At 38.8% G+C, this 16,947-nt stretch overlaps 2 protein-coding genes across 2 annotated transcripts; one reads left to right on the top strand and one right to left on the bottom strand.

Moving 5' to 3' along the window:
* Positions 1 to 44: 44 nt before the first annotated feature.
* Positions 45 to 1,697, bottom strand: CGCS363_v010446 (uncharacterized protein; the record flags this gene model as incomplete). Its single annotated transcript, XM_036642295.1, has 3 exons — positions 45 to 492; positions 572 to 619; positions 682 to 1,697. The coding sequence occupies 3 exons, from the start codon at positions 1,695 to 1,697 to the stop codon at positions 45 to 47; spliced, it is 1,512 nt and encodes a 503-aa protein (XP_036492062.1).
* Positions 1,698 to 5,846: 4,149 nt separating this feature from the next.
* CEL-0 (Bile salt-activated lipase) lies at positions 5,847 to 7,711 on the top strand (the record flags this gene model as incomplete). The annotated part of the gene is made up of 2 exons (XM_036642296.1): positions 5,847 to 6,069; positions 6,123 to 7,711. 2 exons carry the CDS (start codon positions 5,847 to 5,849, stop codon positions 7,709 to 7,711), a joined length of 1,812 nt encoding a protein of 603 aa, XP_036492061.1.
* Positions 7,712 to 16,947: the final 9,236 nt, after the last annotated feature.

Here is a 16,947-nt window from a genome sequence, read left to right on the forward strand (position 1 = left end):
CAAGTCGATCCTTACTCGAAGGCTGCATCGGTATGGCTTCGTTTTCATGAACGTGATACGCTAGGTCGTAACAGGTGGCTAGATGCCCAATCTTGGAAGGTTGTCAAGGCCATCATGTCCATGTCAGAACTTCTCCTGCTCCTTGGCGAACTGCCGACTTCCAGCTCCTCAACCAGTCCGCACTCCCGAGACACATTCACCCTGCCCGCCATCCATCCCAAAGATCTTGGAATTTCTTGGTATGCCGGGATGTCAGCATACATCTCTGGGAAGTGACCGAAGAAATCCGCCGACATGGTCCACGAGTTGATGTCCCTAATCCTGTCTTCGAACTCTGGCGACACGGTGTACCGCCCGGTCTCTACGTTTCGTCTGTAGCAATCGCGGAACTCAAAGGGCCACATGATTCGAAAGCTGTTAGCAAACACCTTCCAGAACAGGTTCGAGCAGTACTGGTGTTGCGCAAACACAAAGCGTTCTCGGACGCCTGGCCTGTTTATGTTTAGAAACACCGACAAGGTTAGCTTTCATTCATGATGCACCAACCCGTGTCCCGAGCTTTAACACTTACCAAACAAAGAAGTCTATTGCTGAAGAATGAGGCAGCGACTGCGATGGCCTTACGATTATTGTTAGGATATTCGTTCATACCGTTGGCAAGAGCAACATTGGACGACGTACCTGCTAAGATACCACGCGGGCAGCTTGGCGCATTGCTCGACTGTAGGCTCTGCTTGATACCGTAGGAGTCGGTGCATGAGTCTCAGGATAGCCAGCCGTTCAGTATCCGCGCAGTTGCGGAACTGGAGGCTGTCGGTCCGCCTCAACTTCTTCCAAAGCGGCGGTAACTTGCCAGACCGCTCAACGGCGTCCCAGCCTTCCAGGATGACGCGTACTGGAATATCGTCGCTCATCTCGTCTTCCATGTCGAGCACATTCCTGGGCAGCATCTCGCGACCGCCAAGAGCCTCGTTTGCACATCGCCAGATACTCGAGCCCGCCGGCAGACCGGGACTTCCAGGATCCTGTCTTGAGGCTAAACACTCACAGGCCGAATCAGGCTCGGGCACAATGACGCCGTCGCCCTGCCCAGCCGAGGGAGCTGGGGGGGAGTCGGGGAAGGTTTCGAGATTGGGGTCCCCTGTCATTGGGAAAGATGTTGGAGCTGAGAGACCGCTGGAGAACTCCGATGCCGTTGTGATGAGGTGACCGGCCGTACCAGACGCCGGGAGGCCCCAGGTCATTGCAGCATCGCCAGGGGGGAACGCGCTCAGGCTACTATCCTCTCCAACGTCCATAGCGAGTGAATCGGAGGCGGCATGGTCCTCAGACCAAGGTTGACAGTTGGAGGTCGCATTAAGCAGTCGGGATGCCTGGTCAGTGGAGGTGGTGCCATCTGCCTTCTCCCCTTCCCTATGGACCTGGATGGACGTTTCAATCGAGGAGAGCACCTTGGCCAGGTTGTCCTTCTGTCTCGTCATGTCGGAAAGTTGATTCATCAGGCTGGCGATCCTACCGCTGGACTCTTGCTCGCTCATGGCCTGAATCGTAGCCTCGAGGTAAGCGATGCGATTCCTATTCCTCTCACGTGCTGCACGCTGAGCGCGTCTGTCGAGTTCCCGCTTCTTTGCACGACGTGACGCAGCATCGTCTATCACGGGGATTGGCGTTGCCGAACTGATCTGTTGTGTGGCCATCGTCTTGATTGCAATAGAGAGTACACGAGGCAGGCTACGAGCATATTACGATGAGGTTACAATGGGACGAAGGTGGTTGGACGACGCAGCCTTAGAGTTGAGAGGATCCCACTTGCGGGGAATCGGGCTTAACGGGGCCACGTTCAATCCGGGGAGACAGGGGGAATGCGGGGAAGACCCCGGCAGATGTTGGGGGTTAGTCATCACGGCACAGGTCAGAGTCTACGAGATGAATTAGTCCCAAGCGAGAAGATGATCTAAGAGGCCATCCAGCTTGGCGCATAGTTGATTTGCTGAAGGCATCAATTTGCGCTAGCCGGTGGTGGGAAGCCAACAGAGCGGGAGCCGACTGTGGCGAGAGGGGAACCGGAACGTGTTGAGTATTTGTATGAAAGCCCAGGGGATTCAGCCAGTCAGTTAATGTGAGTTCCTGACTAGCTGCAGCGAACATATGAGAAGTTTGGAAACGGAGGGTTTTCTATTCACCTAAACGGTACTAGACATTACGTGTCGGATTATGCCAGATCCCTCTGTGCAGGCCACATCCCGTTGGGTTTCCCGGTGGAGGGCGAGGTCTTGTTACTGTTCTCAGGTATAAGGCGGCCTTCCATCAGGGATGGTCCATTCACTTGAGCCCCAAGGTTGCCAGCGTTTACTTTGACTTCAGATGTTCGGACGTCTGTAGGTCTGTCAGTGTCATTTGGGAGAGTGAAACGCAAATAGCATGTCATGTTCGCCCGCAGTTATTTTAAGCTTCAACCTCACAAGTGATCACGCAAGGTGAAAGTTAACGCAGTGCACGCACATGCGGTAGATTTTGGCTAGGAGGAAGGGCCAAGTCTTGCTCTGCTCTTGGTGTCACCAGCAGCATCACAAAAACACATTTTTTGACGATTCAAAAAAGCGAATGATTGTGAAAATTTCCAAGTGGATGCACAATCGCCGTTCCCACTCTGAGCATGACCTTGGCGATGATGCACGGATTCGAATCGCGAAAACGACACACACACCAGCCACACGAGCGGAGGCCACAGGCGGAGTACCGAAGTTTCGCACCAGGTTTCACCAACACCGGCATCACAGGCCCGGATTGATTTCAAAATGCGGTAGGACAGGGCCGTTGGCTGTCGCCTCACCCGGCAGCACCACGAAGAACCCATCGACATGTCAAAACTCCCTGAAGGGCTGACTTCCACGAGCCGAACAGCATATCGCTACCTCGGAACAGCGGCCATCGGTAGTTCTCTCCGTGGTGTTTGAACATGGAATCGTCTGAGAATTGGTGTTCCCTTTCATGAGGCAGTGCAGCCCTGTTTCTGAAGTGAAGCAAGCCATTAATCTGAATCCAAGCCTGGACTCACGACAGGACTTGTGGAAACGGCCGTGTGGCATCGGAGAGAAAGTTCAGCAGAACTAATCCCCCGGGGTTTGATCGTCACCTTATCTCACTTAGACGTGGAGATGAATTACCAGATGAAGACCACGAGAACTTATGATGTGGTCGCAGCTTTGTTCCAACAGGCAGCTACAGACGGCTCAAGGACATGGCGAGGGTTTTAGTTCCGCCGCCACGCCCATGTGTCACTGGACTTTTCCGTGTAAATCAAATACTTCAAATCAGACTCTGTAATATCCCTGTCTATACTCGGGTAGAGCAGATTAGTTGAAGCTGTCTGAGGCTCACGAGAGCATGGCAGCTCCCCGTCGCTCTGCAGGTGTCTCTTCACAAACTGATTTGCCTCAAACCATGTTTCTGTGTAGCATCTGGAGGCACCTCAGGCCCATCTAAATGATTACAAACCGTTCCATCATCACGTTCCATCACCTGGAGCCGCTCCAGTTGAGGCAGTGCACGTCGTCTAACCACCCAGTCTTGGCGACTCATCCCTTTTATTCAGATGCTGTCAATTGTGACTTGTCATGGCGATCCGCAATCCTCCAGATGGGCTTGCAGCGTGACATTGGCACCACAAAAATGTTGGGGAGCCTAGTTTGGCGGCTAGAACTGGAAAGAATAACGTGGGAACAGAACGGAACGTCTAACATATTGCCAGTGGCTGTGGCGATCTTCGACGATGCGCGTGTGAGAACCGGCCAGGTTTGTGAATAAGCATTTCATGGCAGACATGGATGCAGACAATCAAGATAATCTTGTCAATCTCCCTGCCCATCACAAACGGCCGACGGTGATCGCCCGCCTGGCCCATGTGCTGGCAATCGCTGCAGGGGTGGCAGGCACTCATCATTGCACCCGCTGCTATTCGGCATCCCTCGCAAGAGGCCTAGTGAGCCCGACCCAAGGTTTCGCAAAGCTCTTAGCTGTAATGGATTTGTGTGAGGGATTTTCTGTAACTTTCCCATTACTCTCAGAGTGACAGTCCGTGGCGGGAGGCCGGAGGGTGATGTTGTTGGTTTGAAGGACATGGCACCACGAAATATCACTAGGTCGTGTTGGATGCACAGCTTCTTCCTCTGAGACATCAAGAGATAGCCAGTCTACCGGGTCCTCATGAATCGTTCACATTTCTGGATGCGAACCGCTCGCAATTTTGTCATCGTTCGTCACCCACAAACCTTGGGCTACGGTGGTGGTGCACAGAGTTGGCATGCAGAGTTGACAAACTGATCTTTCAGATGATCGCGACGGATGAATCAGGCTCATTCACCCACGAACCTGACTCTAGAGTATTCGGGTTCTCAAACTTCCTGTTCCAGGCATGTGGCCCTGGGGGGCGAGACGATCCGTGTGCTGGGCTAAGACGATAGATCACTAACAGATGATGTGTTTAGACGCCACTGCGATCTGTTAGTGGGGTATTCACACCAAAGAGAAACTAGATGAAACAGGTTTGTCGACTTTTAAAATAATCGTCCGATGACATCTTGGATTTTCTCCCAGGTTCACTGCTGTGCAATGTCACCCTCTCTTGGCACACATCTGCGACTTGGTGTGACAGCGCGCTCAGCCACTCGCGTGGACCACAGTTCGCTCTTCGCTTGCTACAGCAGAGTGAAGCTATTCCGGGTAGACCTGGCTCCGCGTCTGAAACGGTTCCTCCTCCAGCCAACTCTCCTCTTCCCGCCCTCGTCTGTCATTAGTGCTGCAACTGCACGGTCGAGTCCCAGCTGCTCACCGTCGACTGTAAGTCACCGGCACCCCTGTGCCAGGATCAATCATCTTCAAACACCGACCTCGGCACGGGTTCCCTGTCCCTCTCCGATCTACCTACTGCGGTACTCTCATCGAGCGGATACTCCCCTCAGCCCCCAACCAACCATGTCCCGATTTCTCATCATTATCGACATCACAGACAGACAACTCCCCGCACACCTTGTTTGAGAATGGCGCCGTTCTAGTTCACTGCTGCCATCCCTCTGAGGGACGGGACCTGAGCGCATATCCCCGCGGGCCGCCGCAACGCTGACATGAATAAGCTTGTCCACTAGCCCAGGCCTTATCGACCTGTGTCCAGTCTGTGGCCCCTACTAGAATCGGACTATCTTGGCGATCGCTTCCGAGCACTTTTCCATCCCCTCTTCAGTCCGGATCGTCTCGACTTTGTGATCTAATTTTGGACCTGCAGGCTTTTTCGAAGCTTGTCACAGCGCCGTTTCTCTCGCCCGGTCCCAAGTCGTAGAACTCCAACGACGTTATCCGTTTAGCCACCAAGTGGCCTTGCCCCCGTCCCTGACCAGGCTCTGTGAACACCTTTCCCGTCCGCAGTCTCAAGCCTCAACCCCGGCTCGAGATGAGTTTGCCTCCCGTAGCATCGATGCAACTTCCATGTCGCTCATCCATTGCCTTCTCAAACGGGCCCCTGCACGCGATCGCCCAGAGGCCTGGCCTTGTTCTCTCCTCTGCGCATCAAGAGTCCGGTGAGACACAAGTTCAGCCGACTGATCAAGTGGAGCATCACGCAACCACACTTGTCGGGGAGCAATGTATATCTAGACCGAGGCCTTTCGTCCCTTCTCATGATTCGGAACTTTCTCTTCAACCTTTTATTCACTTCTCATCTCGTTCTTTTCTTATTTCAGTCTACAGTGTAGGCTTCCTTTCTTTCTTCTTACTGACAGGCTTGATGCCTCAGAAGAACCTTTTCCTTTACAAATATTAGTATCCGTCTGTTTATATTATAGTTTCTCCACATGCCTAACCCTCTCTCATGGCGGCAAGCCGCCGTGGCAGCACTGCTGTTCAACGCAGCCGTGACTGCTAATTACGATACTCGAAACGCTGAAGCCTCGAAGGATACCAAGCGGGATTTGGATACGGGCTCAGTGAAGCATGGACGCTTCGATGTGAGGAACTTCGTTCAGAAGTTGAACGTTGACAGTGTTCTGTCGGCGCTTGGAAGCAACAAGGCGCAGGGTATGTCTACATACCTCGAACAATTTGAGCGATTCGTTAACTAAGTCAACAAGATGCGTCTCCGAACTTGACTCCGCTGGCCGCCGAGGGTGCTGCTGCTCCTGTGCCGCAACCCCCAGCGAATGGAGCACCCCCAGCTCCTCCGGCCAACGCGCCGCCTCCTCCGGATCCGAACGCTGCTCCTCCTCCACCACCACCGGCTGCGAGCGGTGCTCCTCCTCCTCCTCCAGCTGGAGCACCACCGCCCCCTCCGGATCCGAACGCCGCTCCTCCTCCGCCCCCTCCGGCTAACGGTGCACCACCACCTCCTCCTCCGGCCAACGGTGCGCCGCCACCACCGCCTCCCGGAGCCAGTGGTGCTCCCCCTCCTCCTCCGGCTGGGGCACCGCCTCCGCCTCCCCCAGCTGGGGCACCACCGCCGCCTCCTCCAGATGCGCCTCCGCCGCCTGACCCGAACGCTCCTCCACCACCGCCCCCTGATGGTGGACCGCCGCCGCCTCCCCCCGATGGTGGACCACCACCTCCTCCTGACGGAGGGCCACCACCGCCACCACCCGATGGAGGACCGCCACCACCTCCTCCCGATGGTGGTCCACCACCGCCGCCTCTCGATGGAGCGCCGCCGCCACCTCCTCCTGATGGACTTGGACCTCCTCCTCCCCCTCCCGATGGACTTGGTCCCCCTCCCCCACCTCCTGAAGCTGCTCCGGCGGCAAACGGCGCTGCTCCTCAACCTCTGGCTGTCCCTGCTGTCGGTGCGCCTCCGCCACCCCCGGGTCTTGCTGCCAACGCTACGGCTCCCCCTCCCCCTCCTCCTGGAAAGGGAAAGGACGACGCGGGCAAGAAGGCAAGAGATGACGCCAAGAAGAAGGCCGACGATGCCAAGAAGGCTGCTGATGCTGCGAGAGGAGCTGCTGGTCCCGGCGCTGCCGCGGCTAATGGAACAGCTGTTGGCCCTGACGGGAAGAAGTTGAAGGGAAAGAAGGGCAAGAAGGGCAAGGCTGACCTCGGCCCCGGTGCTCTGGCAGGTAACGGGACTGCCGCAGCTCCTCCGCCTCCTCCTGGAAAGGGCAAGGATGATGCCGGCAAAAAAGCACGAGATGACGCAAAGAAGAAGGCAGATGAAGCGAAGAAGGCGGCCGACGCTGCCAGAGGAGCGGCTGGTCCCGGTGCTGCTGCCGGTAACGGTACAGCCGCAGTGGGTCCTGACGGGAAGAAGAAGAAGGGAAAGAAGGGCAAGAAGGGCAAAGCTGATCTCGCCCCCGGAGCTCTGCTCGGAAACGGTACCGCAGCGGCAGCTCCACCACCTCCCCCGGATGCCGAACTCGACCCCGAGGCCAAGAAAAAGGCAAAGGAGGCCAAGGAGAACGGGCTGGACGCAGCTTCCGGTCCCGCTGAAGAGGCGGCACTGGGAGGACCTCCACCGCCGCCTCCTGAAGGCGAGGAAGACCCTGAAGCTAAGAAGAAGGCCAAGGAGGCGAAGGAGGCGGCTGGAGCTGGGGCAATAGCCGCAGGACTGGAGGCTCGAAAGTTCAATGGAAACGGACGTCTTGGTCGGCGAATCGGTAAAACCGACAACATCGACCGACGCCGGGTTCGCGAGATCAAGCGGCGGAACCTCATGGGCAATTGGGGATGGTGATCACTGCCAGGGATGCTTTGCCTCGCGTGTGCGAGTGTGTGTACCTACGATACACAGATCTACGGATTGCTCTGGGCGGGTAAAATTGTCGAGATTTCTTTTTCATTATCCTGTTTACTTCAAGGGACCTCTCCAATCAACATGACTGTCTGCGACAGCATCACATATTGAAATCCGCTCGCATACGGATTTGACCGACCAAAAGCGTTGAGTTTCCGGCAACCATAAGTAAACAAGTATATCAATTTCAAAAAACAAGAAAAAAACGAAAAGGTAAAAGTTCCGTCCCATCTATGACTTGGAAATGCCGAGAGAAAGGCGTCGGATTCTGTGCATTTCCCGAGACGCAAAAGGTGCGGCATCTGATTTGACAGAGAACTGGTTTATACTTCCCGTCTGATCACGGACGCATGAAACTCTACTATTTCTGGACCACCCCGTTAGCTGCGTCCGGCGCACCGTTTCGCTGAACGGATGGCGCATTCTTCCCGTCATATGACTCGATGACTTTCTCGATTAGGCATTGTTCGAAACGGTAGGCCTACACGATTCTGCCGAGGGACATGATCGCAGTGGCCTGGCCCGCTGGACGATCGGACTGAGCATCTGAGCTCGGCTGTTAATTCCCCGCAGAGCGCATGTTTCTGCGGCCGTCATTCAAATCAAAGCTTTTCATCAGATCATCATGTATCTTGCTCTTAAAATAGTGGTCTGAAGTAGCGATGATACTGTCTGTGTTGATGGTCGGTATTTACTAACATCAACGGAGCCGATGCGCAATGATAAAGGTCGGCAGAAAGGGACGCCGAGAGATTGACAGCCTGTTACTGCGTCGCCCCAGGCTTCGGGCATACTGAAAGAGTTGGCGCACCTGAATCAGTCTTTAGAATGCGCCATGGATTATGCCGCATGAACATCTGTCGGTACCACTTGGAAGCCCATCTACCCTGCTCCTCCCATCGGCTTTGACGTCTACAGCATGTCAGAATACAATCCTCTGTACGATGGTTAAGGTTTGCGAAACTTTGCCGCTGCAAATCATTCGCTTCGGTATTGCCTTTAGTACCGTTGCAGACGGCCAGGCATGGCTATTCAAGCCGTGCGGTGCGAGGTGGTGGGAGGAGTAGCGTCAGCCCTGCCAGGACCGTAACCACTACGAGAACCTACAAAGAAAAGGTTACAGTCGCCGAGTATGCCCTGAAATAATGAACAGGTTCAGAAATTTGAGCGGCATCGACGAGCTGTCATTCTTGTTTCCTTTGGATGTCCAAGCCACGGGACAATAAGCATGCTTGTTCCGAAACAGGCATCACGATCATATTTACTTCCGGACTCAGATTAGCCACGAGAGTTCATCTCATTGTGAAAGTGGTTGTTGGTCGGGGAGGTTCCCCCCAAATAGCCTGCAAGCTACGATCGTGGACAGGACCACTAGCAGTAACTGTTGCGTTTGAGGCTATGGGTATTTCCCCTTTTCGCTTGCAACGGCAGCTCCTCACTGCCTTTAAATGAGTGCCATCAAGGCACTGAACCAGTGGCTTACGGAACGAAGATCTTCATGTAATTCTTTAGCTTGCCTCTTTTTCGGAATGAATGCAAGTACGCGGAGCATGAGAACGATGCCCCGCGACAGCAGCTGCCTGTGGTGATGGTATTGTTTGTAATCCTGCTGCGCCTTCTAGGTCTAACAATACAGGGGATAGAAACGGTCGCATGTTGCAGGACGGTGGCAGGTGTTCTTTTCAGGCCCAAAGCCACTGGGCAGAATCCACTCAGTTGACTGGGTCGGCAAAGAGCCAACAATCGTTCGCCAGCCGAACATACAGCAAGTAACTTATATAGGCTTACATATAACAGAAGATCGATAAGTTAACAAATTAACTTAGATATATATTAACTACATATCCCTAAGCATAGGCAAAAACTCTGCGCGCAGTTTTCATAAGGCCTATCACTTTTATTAAGTAGATTATCTATTTATCTAAGCTACTCCCTAGTAGCTAAGAAGCGCTATTTTAACCTCTATAATTTAATATACCCCTTTAGGGATAATTAGTATAATTATATAGTTATCTTTATAGCTTAATTAAGTGTTTCTAAATAGCTTTAATTACTTCTTATTATTATAGTTTTAATAGTTTTATAAGTTATAAAATAATAGCTTTTCTTACTATAAGTAATTAGAGTAATAAAATAAAGTATCTTCTATTTTATTTAACTAGCTTAAAGCTTCTAATTAGTTATAGTTTTACTAACTATTTTAGCTCTTTTTAAAAGTGAGAAAATAAATAAATAATTTTTTACTATTTATACTTCTTATTATTTTTTTTCTCTTTTTTCTTTAATTTTTAAGATTTTATAAATTATATATTATCTTTATATTACTTTTTTATTACTATATTAATACTTACTTTAAGTAAATTAAATATTTTATAATATCTTTTTATAATACTTTTAATATTAAGTATAAAGTTTATTTTACTACTTCTTATACTAGCTATATATATATATTTAAGACCTCTAAGTATTATTACTTAGCTTACTTCTTCTCTAGCTTCTCTAATAATTCTAAGGAGGATAAGCTAACTTTTCTTATTAATTCTAGTTATTAGTTTATACTTCTTTTATAAGTATTTTTTATTATTAATCTTCTTTTTATAGCTTTTATCCTTATTTTATTTACTTATTTTTTTAGTTATATTAAATACTTTACTATTTAGTTTATTAAAGAGGAGGACTTTAATAATAGCTAAGTTAAAAAAACTTTTATTAAGAAGAAGTATAGCTACTTCTTTAATATTTAATATTAAACTAAGAAAGAAACTAAAGAAAAGAAAGAGATTAAAGAAATTAAAGTTTTTATTTTCTCCTTTACTAAGTAGAAGAAAAAGGATTATACTATTAAGTATTTTACTAAGTATATTACTACTAAGAAAAAGAAGTAAGAAAAAAAAGAAGCTACTTTTTAAGCTATTTATACTAATATAGAGATTATTACTATTATTACTATTAGTAAAGAAGAAGAAAAAGAGGAAAATAAGGTTATTATAAGTATTAATAACCTTTTTAACTTTATAGACTCCTCTTTTAAGTTAGAGGATAAGCTTTATTTTAGCTACTCTCTCTCTTTTAGTAGAAGCTATTTATACTTTAGTTATTACTTCTTTAATAAGAATACTTATTATTACTATTATATAAAAAATAATAGCTACTTTATAAGTATTAAAGAGATTATTACTTTTTATTATAAGTTTTATAAAATAAAAAAATATATTAAAAGTAGTAAGTCTATTTTAATTAAAGTATAAATTATCCCCTATTAAATATTTCTATATAGTTATTAATTTTTTATAGAGAATTAATATTACTTAAGAGGATTTTTAAAATACTATTTATAAAGTTATTATAATTTATAAAGCTACTAAAAAATAAAATATTATTTTTCTTAAGTATATTTTATATATTTACTACTTTACTTTAGCTTTTATACTTCCTATTATTATACTCTTTCTTAGCTTATTTTTTCTTTATTTAGAGATTTTAGTTTATATCTCTTTTATTTTTTTAAGTGTTTTTTCTAGTTCTTACTTTACTTTAAGTTATACTTAGAGTACTATTATAGCTACTTATTATAACTTTAACTATACTTTCCTCTATACTTCTAAGTTTAGCTATATTAACTTTAAGGAGTTTTATAACTAACTTAACGTTTTTAAGTTAGTTATCTTTTTAGCTACTTCTTATAAAGCTATCTTTCTTATTCTTACTCCTAAAAGTATTTAAATATTTTTATTTTATAGTTTCTTAGCGTTTTAAAGGCTTTAGCTTAGAATAGTTCTATTTTTAAGCTATAAACTTATAAATATTTAATTTCTTTAGTAGTTTTCTATTTTAAATAGAAGTTCTTTTATATTTTCTATTCTTTATTTTTATAACTCTTTATATTTATTATATAAAGTTATCCTAAATATTTTCTTTTTCTATTTCTTTTTTCTAGCTCTTTTTATCTCTTTTAAGCTTAGAAGTATAGTTTCTTTTAAAAGTTTCTTTTTAACTAGTTATTTTTAGTTATACTTAGAAGTTTTTAAAAGCTTATTATAAGAGGGATTTTATAAAACTATTTATTATTAGCTATATAAAAAGAGTATATATTACTAATATATACTTCTTATAGATCTCTTAATAAAATTAGTAGTTATAAATATTAATATAATATAATTTTATTTAGAGATAGATAAGCTTCTTAGTAATTAGCTTAACTATCTATTAGTTATTATATTAGATTTATATTATTATAAAAGTACTTTTTATAAATTAAAAAGATATTTTCTATTTTATCTCTCTAGAAAGTTATATTTAGAGAGATATTATAAAATAGTTTATAAATATTATTTTTTAAGCTATAAATAAGAGTAAGAAGAGCTCTACTTTTATAATTAAAGTTATTATAATTATTTATTTACTTACTTTCTATATAATAATACTTTTAAAAAGCTTTATTATAAATCCCTAAAAGCTCTTTTAATTTAAAGTATTATTATTAAAACTTATATTAGAAGTTACTTTAAGAGTATTATATAAGTTTTTAGTTTTAACTTTATACTTAATATATAAGTAGTATATCTTATAGAGATATTATAAAACTTAATTTATAGCTTATTAGTATTTTAGTTTAGGATTTTAATTAAAGTAAGCTAAATAACTTATTATAAATATAAGATCTAATCTTATTATTACTACTATATATAAAATAATTTTTATTTTTCTCTAGTAGAGATTAACTTTACTATTTAAAACTTCTTTTTTATATAGAAGTAGCTTAATATACTTTATAGAGGTTCTATTTTATATCTTTAGAGAGTATTTTAGTAAGAAGAGTTTTTTTACTTTTTCTATATAAACTAATTATAAAAGCTAGAGTTTCTTTATTTTTTAATTATAGAGAACCTTAATACTAAGAAACTATTATAAGCTTTTACTACTTTTAAAGTAGTATTTCTTTTAAAGTTCTTTAACTACTTCTTTAGTTTCTTTTTAAGAAGCTATTAGATAAGTAAGTATATAGTTATCTATATAGAAAAAGAAATATACTTAACTTTTTCTCTAGTAGTAATCCTCTTCTACTATTTATAAAAAGTTTAACTTTTTTAGTCCTTTTTTAAAATAATACTACTATAAAAGAGGAGATTAATAAAGTCTATATAAGGCTTTTTTAAGCTTAAGTACTCTTTTAAGCTTTTTATAGTTAAATAGGAACTTTATATATATTATCTTATTAAGCTTAATATATATAAATATATTTACTATATTATATTAAAGAAGCTTTAAGTTAAAGTAATTTATTATAATTATTAGAGTTTAAAATAATATTCTTATAAGAGTTATAATATAAGTATTTTAAGCGTTTTTTACTTATTAATCTCTTTAAATTATTAGATAAACTTTTAGCTTCATAAGTTTATTATACTTATTAAGTTTATAAGTATATACTTAGTAGTATCTAAGGATTTATTAATCTCTTAAAGTATTTTTTATAATTTTTTCTTATAATTTAGACTTTTTATAACTTTATAAGTGAAATTTCTCTATTTATAAGAAACTTTCTACTAAAAAGTAGTAATTAAGTTCTAAGAGATTATATTTCTTTTTATAGTTTAGCTATTCTTTTTAACTTAAAAGTTATTAATATAATATTAAGAGGGGAGGTAATTCTTACTAATAAGTATTTATAAAGTATAAATATATAAACTAAGCTACTCTTAATAAGAAGAAGTTTCTAAAAAGTATTTTATACTTTTTTAGGCTCTTTCTAGAAGCTTTTAAGCTTCTAATCTCTACCTCCTTACTTTATAGCTTTTCTATTATATCTATAGATTAATCTTCTTTTATAGCTATATAAGGCTAGCTAAGCTATATATATAAGCTATTTAAGCTATTTAGTTTTTAGAGAGTATAAGGATTTTTATATAAATTACTTCTTATTAAGAATATAGTTTTAAATAAAGTTCTAAAGGTTATTTTTATTACTAATAAGCTTATTTCTTACCTCCTTATATTAGAAACTTTTTAAAGAGCTTTACTAAATACTATAAATAAGCTTATTAGTTTTAGAGAGAGAAGTAGTATTAGTTAAAGCTTAAACTATATATTTATATATAATACTATTTTCTCTAGCTATTTTTAATTAATCTCTTCTTTTATAGTAGTTTTAATATAATTAAAGATCTTATTTACTTCTTTATTAGCTTCCTATTTTATAGAAGTATTATAAAACGCTTTAATAAGTTAGGTAATATATTTTTAAATTACTTTAAGGTTTATATAATAGAACTTTTCTGCTATATATATTAGATTTCTACTATAAAACTTCTTTTTATTAAATACTATATTTTATATAGTAAATACTTTACTTTTTAGTAAGTTTTATATATAAAAGGAATTACTTAATATATAATTTAAAAGAAAACTAATAAACACTCTTAGTATAAGTTTCTAATATTTATTTCTTTTAAGTTAAGTATCTCTAATTATTATATATATATAGTATCTATATATTTAAAAATATAAGAGGTTTAGCTATACTAAATATAAGTTTTCTTATAACTAAAAGTAACTATAAAAGAGTTTATATAAAGTCTTCTATCCTTAACTTACTATTAGTATATAGTTATATATATATATAGCTATTTTGCTAATTTCTAGCTAGAATATATTTAGTAACTTTATATTTATTATTATTACTTTTATATACTACTTAATAGCTATAGCTACTCTTTTTACTCTTTTATTTTATACTTATATATATAGAGAGGATAGTTTAATCTTAATATTTCTTATATATAGTTCTTCTCTAACTTATTTATACTTTAATATTTTATTATTTATTTTAATTTCTTTAACTTAAATATTAAATATAGTTTAAAAGTAGTTTAAGAACTTATTTAGAGTATTAAGGAGTAAATCTATCTTTCTACTTCTTAAATAGAAGTTTTAAACTAAGCTTAAAGCTTTATTAATAATAATTATACTTAAAGTATAACTTTTATATCTTTTTTTATAGTTATAAAAGTTTAAAATAATTCTCTTACTTAGAAAAGCTTATATAACTACTTCTTTTAGTATATATTATATTTAGTAATATAACTTCTCTTACTTATATATATTATAGTTAGTAGTTAAGATTCTTAAGTATTTATTTAATATTTAGACCCCTTTTATAAAGTTAAATAGATATTAGAAAGCTTTTAACTTTAAGTATCTAAACCTCTAATATTAAAGCTTTATTAATCCCTTAATAAGTTTATAATATATTAAGGTTATATAATTATATCTTCTTCTTAGTTCTAAAGCTTTATTTTATATAGAGGTTAATAAAAGTATAATTATAATAAAAGCTATCTTACTAAGTAGTTTATAATTAAGAATATATTAGTTATTAATATTCTTAAGTAAGTATAGAAATATATAGTCTAACTTCTATAAATAATTATTATTAAAACTTATATCTTATTATATCTCTCTTTAGTATAACTTTTATAGAGATATTAAGTTATTAGTAAGTTTAAAATATAAAACTATATTAAATAGTTATAGTTTTATTATACTATTTATACTTTTTACTAAGATTTTAGCTATATTATATACCTTAATAAGGATTTTATATATTTTAGTTTATAAGAAGTCTCTTATTAAAATATCTTAGAAAGTAGTAGACTATTTTATATAATTAAATATATATATTATAAAGCTTAAATCTAATATTATAGATCTTATAAGAGAGTATTTTTTTAATATTATAAATACTACTTTAGTATACCTTTTAGCTCTCTTATAAAGTTATACTAACTTTAAGGTATACTTTATTACTTTATAGATATACTTTATAAAAGCTTTATTATTCTCTATTTTTCTATTAAAGATATATTAAATAACTATTTAAAGTATTTATACTTTTAGTTAAATTATAGCGTTAATATAAAAGTATTTAAAGAGAGTATATATATTATAATATAGCTTATAGTATAATTTCTCTATACTTTAAGTATTTAAAAGAGATTCTTTTTACTTTTAGTAAGTTCTTATTATTACTAAAAGTTACTTTAAGTTTTATCCTCTTTAGAAGCCTCTTTTATAATTTATTCTATAGTTAGTTATTTTATTAAATTACTTAGATTTATTTAGTTAAGGTTTTCTATCTTAAACTATAGAGCTAAATATACTTCTACTTACTTTAGACTTCTATAGAGTAGTTTTAAAGTATATAAGATATATTTAAGCATTAGAGATAACTTTATTAATTATAAAGCTCTATTAAGTTACTAAGAGGAGCTTAATTATATAATAAGTAGATATCTATATATTAAGGTAGTTTTAAATAAATATACTAATATATTTAAGAAACTAGATTAAAGAGTTTAAGTTATTTAGAACTTTATAACTCTACTTTTTATAGATTATATTTTCTTATTAAGAGATTTATACCTCTATATCCTTCTTTATTAAGAGGAACTTTTAACTAAGAGCTATAATAGTTATTATATATTTAGAGATTACTTAAATCTTTTATTCTCTTTTACTATAGCTAATATAGGTCTTTAGCTTATAGAGCTACTTATTAATACCTATATTAATAGTATAGTAATATTATAGAAGCTCTATAAATACTATCTCCCTTATAAACTACTAAACCTCTTATATACTTTTTATTATACTATTTTACTCCTTTTTAAAGAAGCTATAATTTACTCTAAGCTTATTATAGAGAGTATAGTTTACTTAAAAGAGATCTATAAATCTTATTACTTAAGAAGTTTTTATATTATTCTTATAGAGAACTATTATAGTTATATTTCTTTATACTAAGTAGTTAGAGATATAGGGGAGTTTTAGAAGTATTATAAACTTCTAGAAAGTAGACTTATAAACTTAAATAGTATTCTTAGAGAACCTCTTAGGGTTTATAATATACTATAACTAATAGGAGTAATAGAAAGCTTAGACTTAGTTAATCTAAAGGACTTAATCTCTTATACTTTTTAGAGGGATTTTTTTACTATTTAGAGGTATTATTATATACTTATAAGCTGTTTTTTAGTACTATAAATAACTTATTAATATATTAGTTAATATAAATCAGACTATTAATTAATAAATTAACTTAGATATATATTAACTATATATCCTTAAGTATAAGTAAAAACTTTATATGTAGTTTTTATAAAGCTTATTACTCTTAT

The sequence above is a fragment of the Colletotrichum siamense genome, assembly GCF_013390195.1.
Source record: "Colletotrichum siamense strain Cg363 chromosome Unknown KSG_Cg363_contig07, whole genome shotgun sequence".
Lineage (NCBI taxonomy): Eukaryota > Fungi > Ascomycota > Sordariomycetes > Glomerellales > Glomerellaceae > Colletotrichum > Colletotrichum siamense.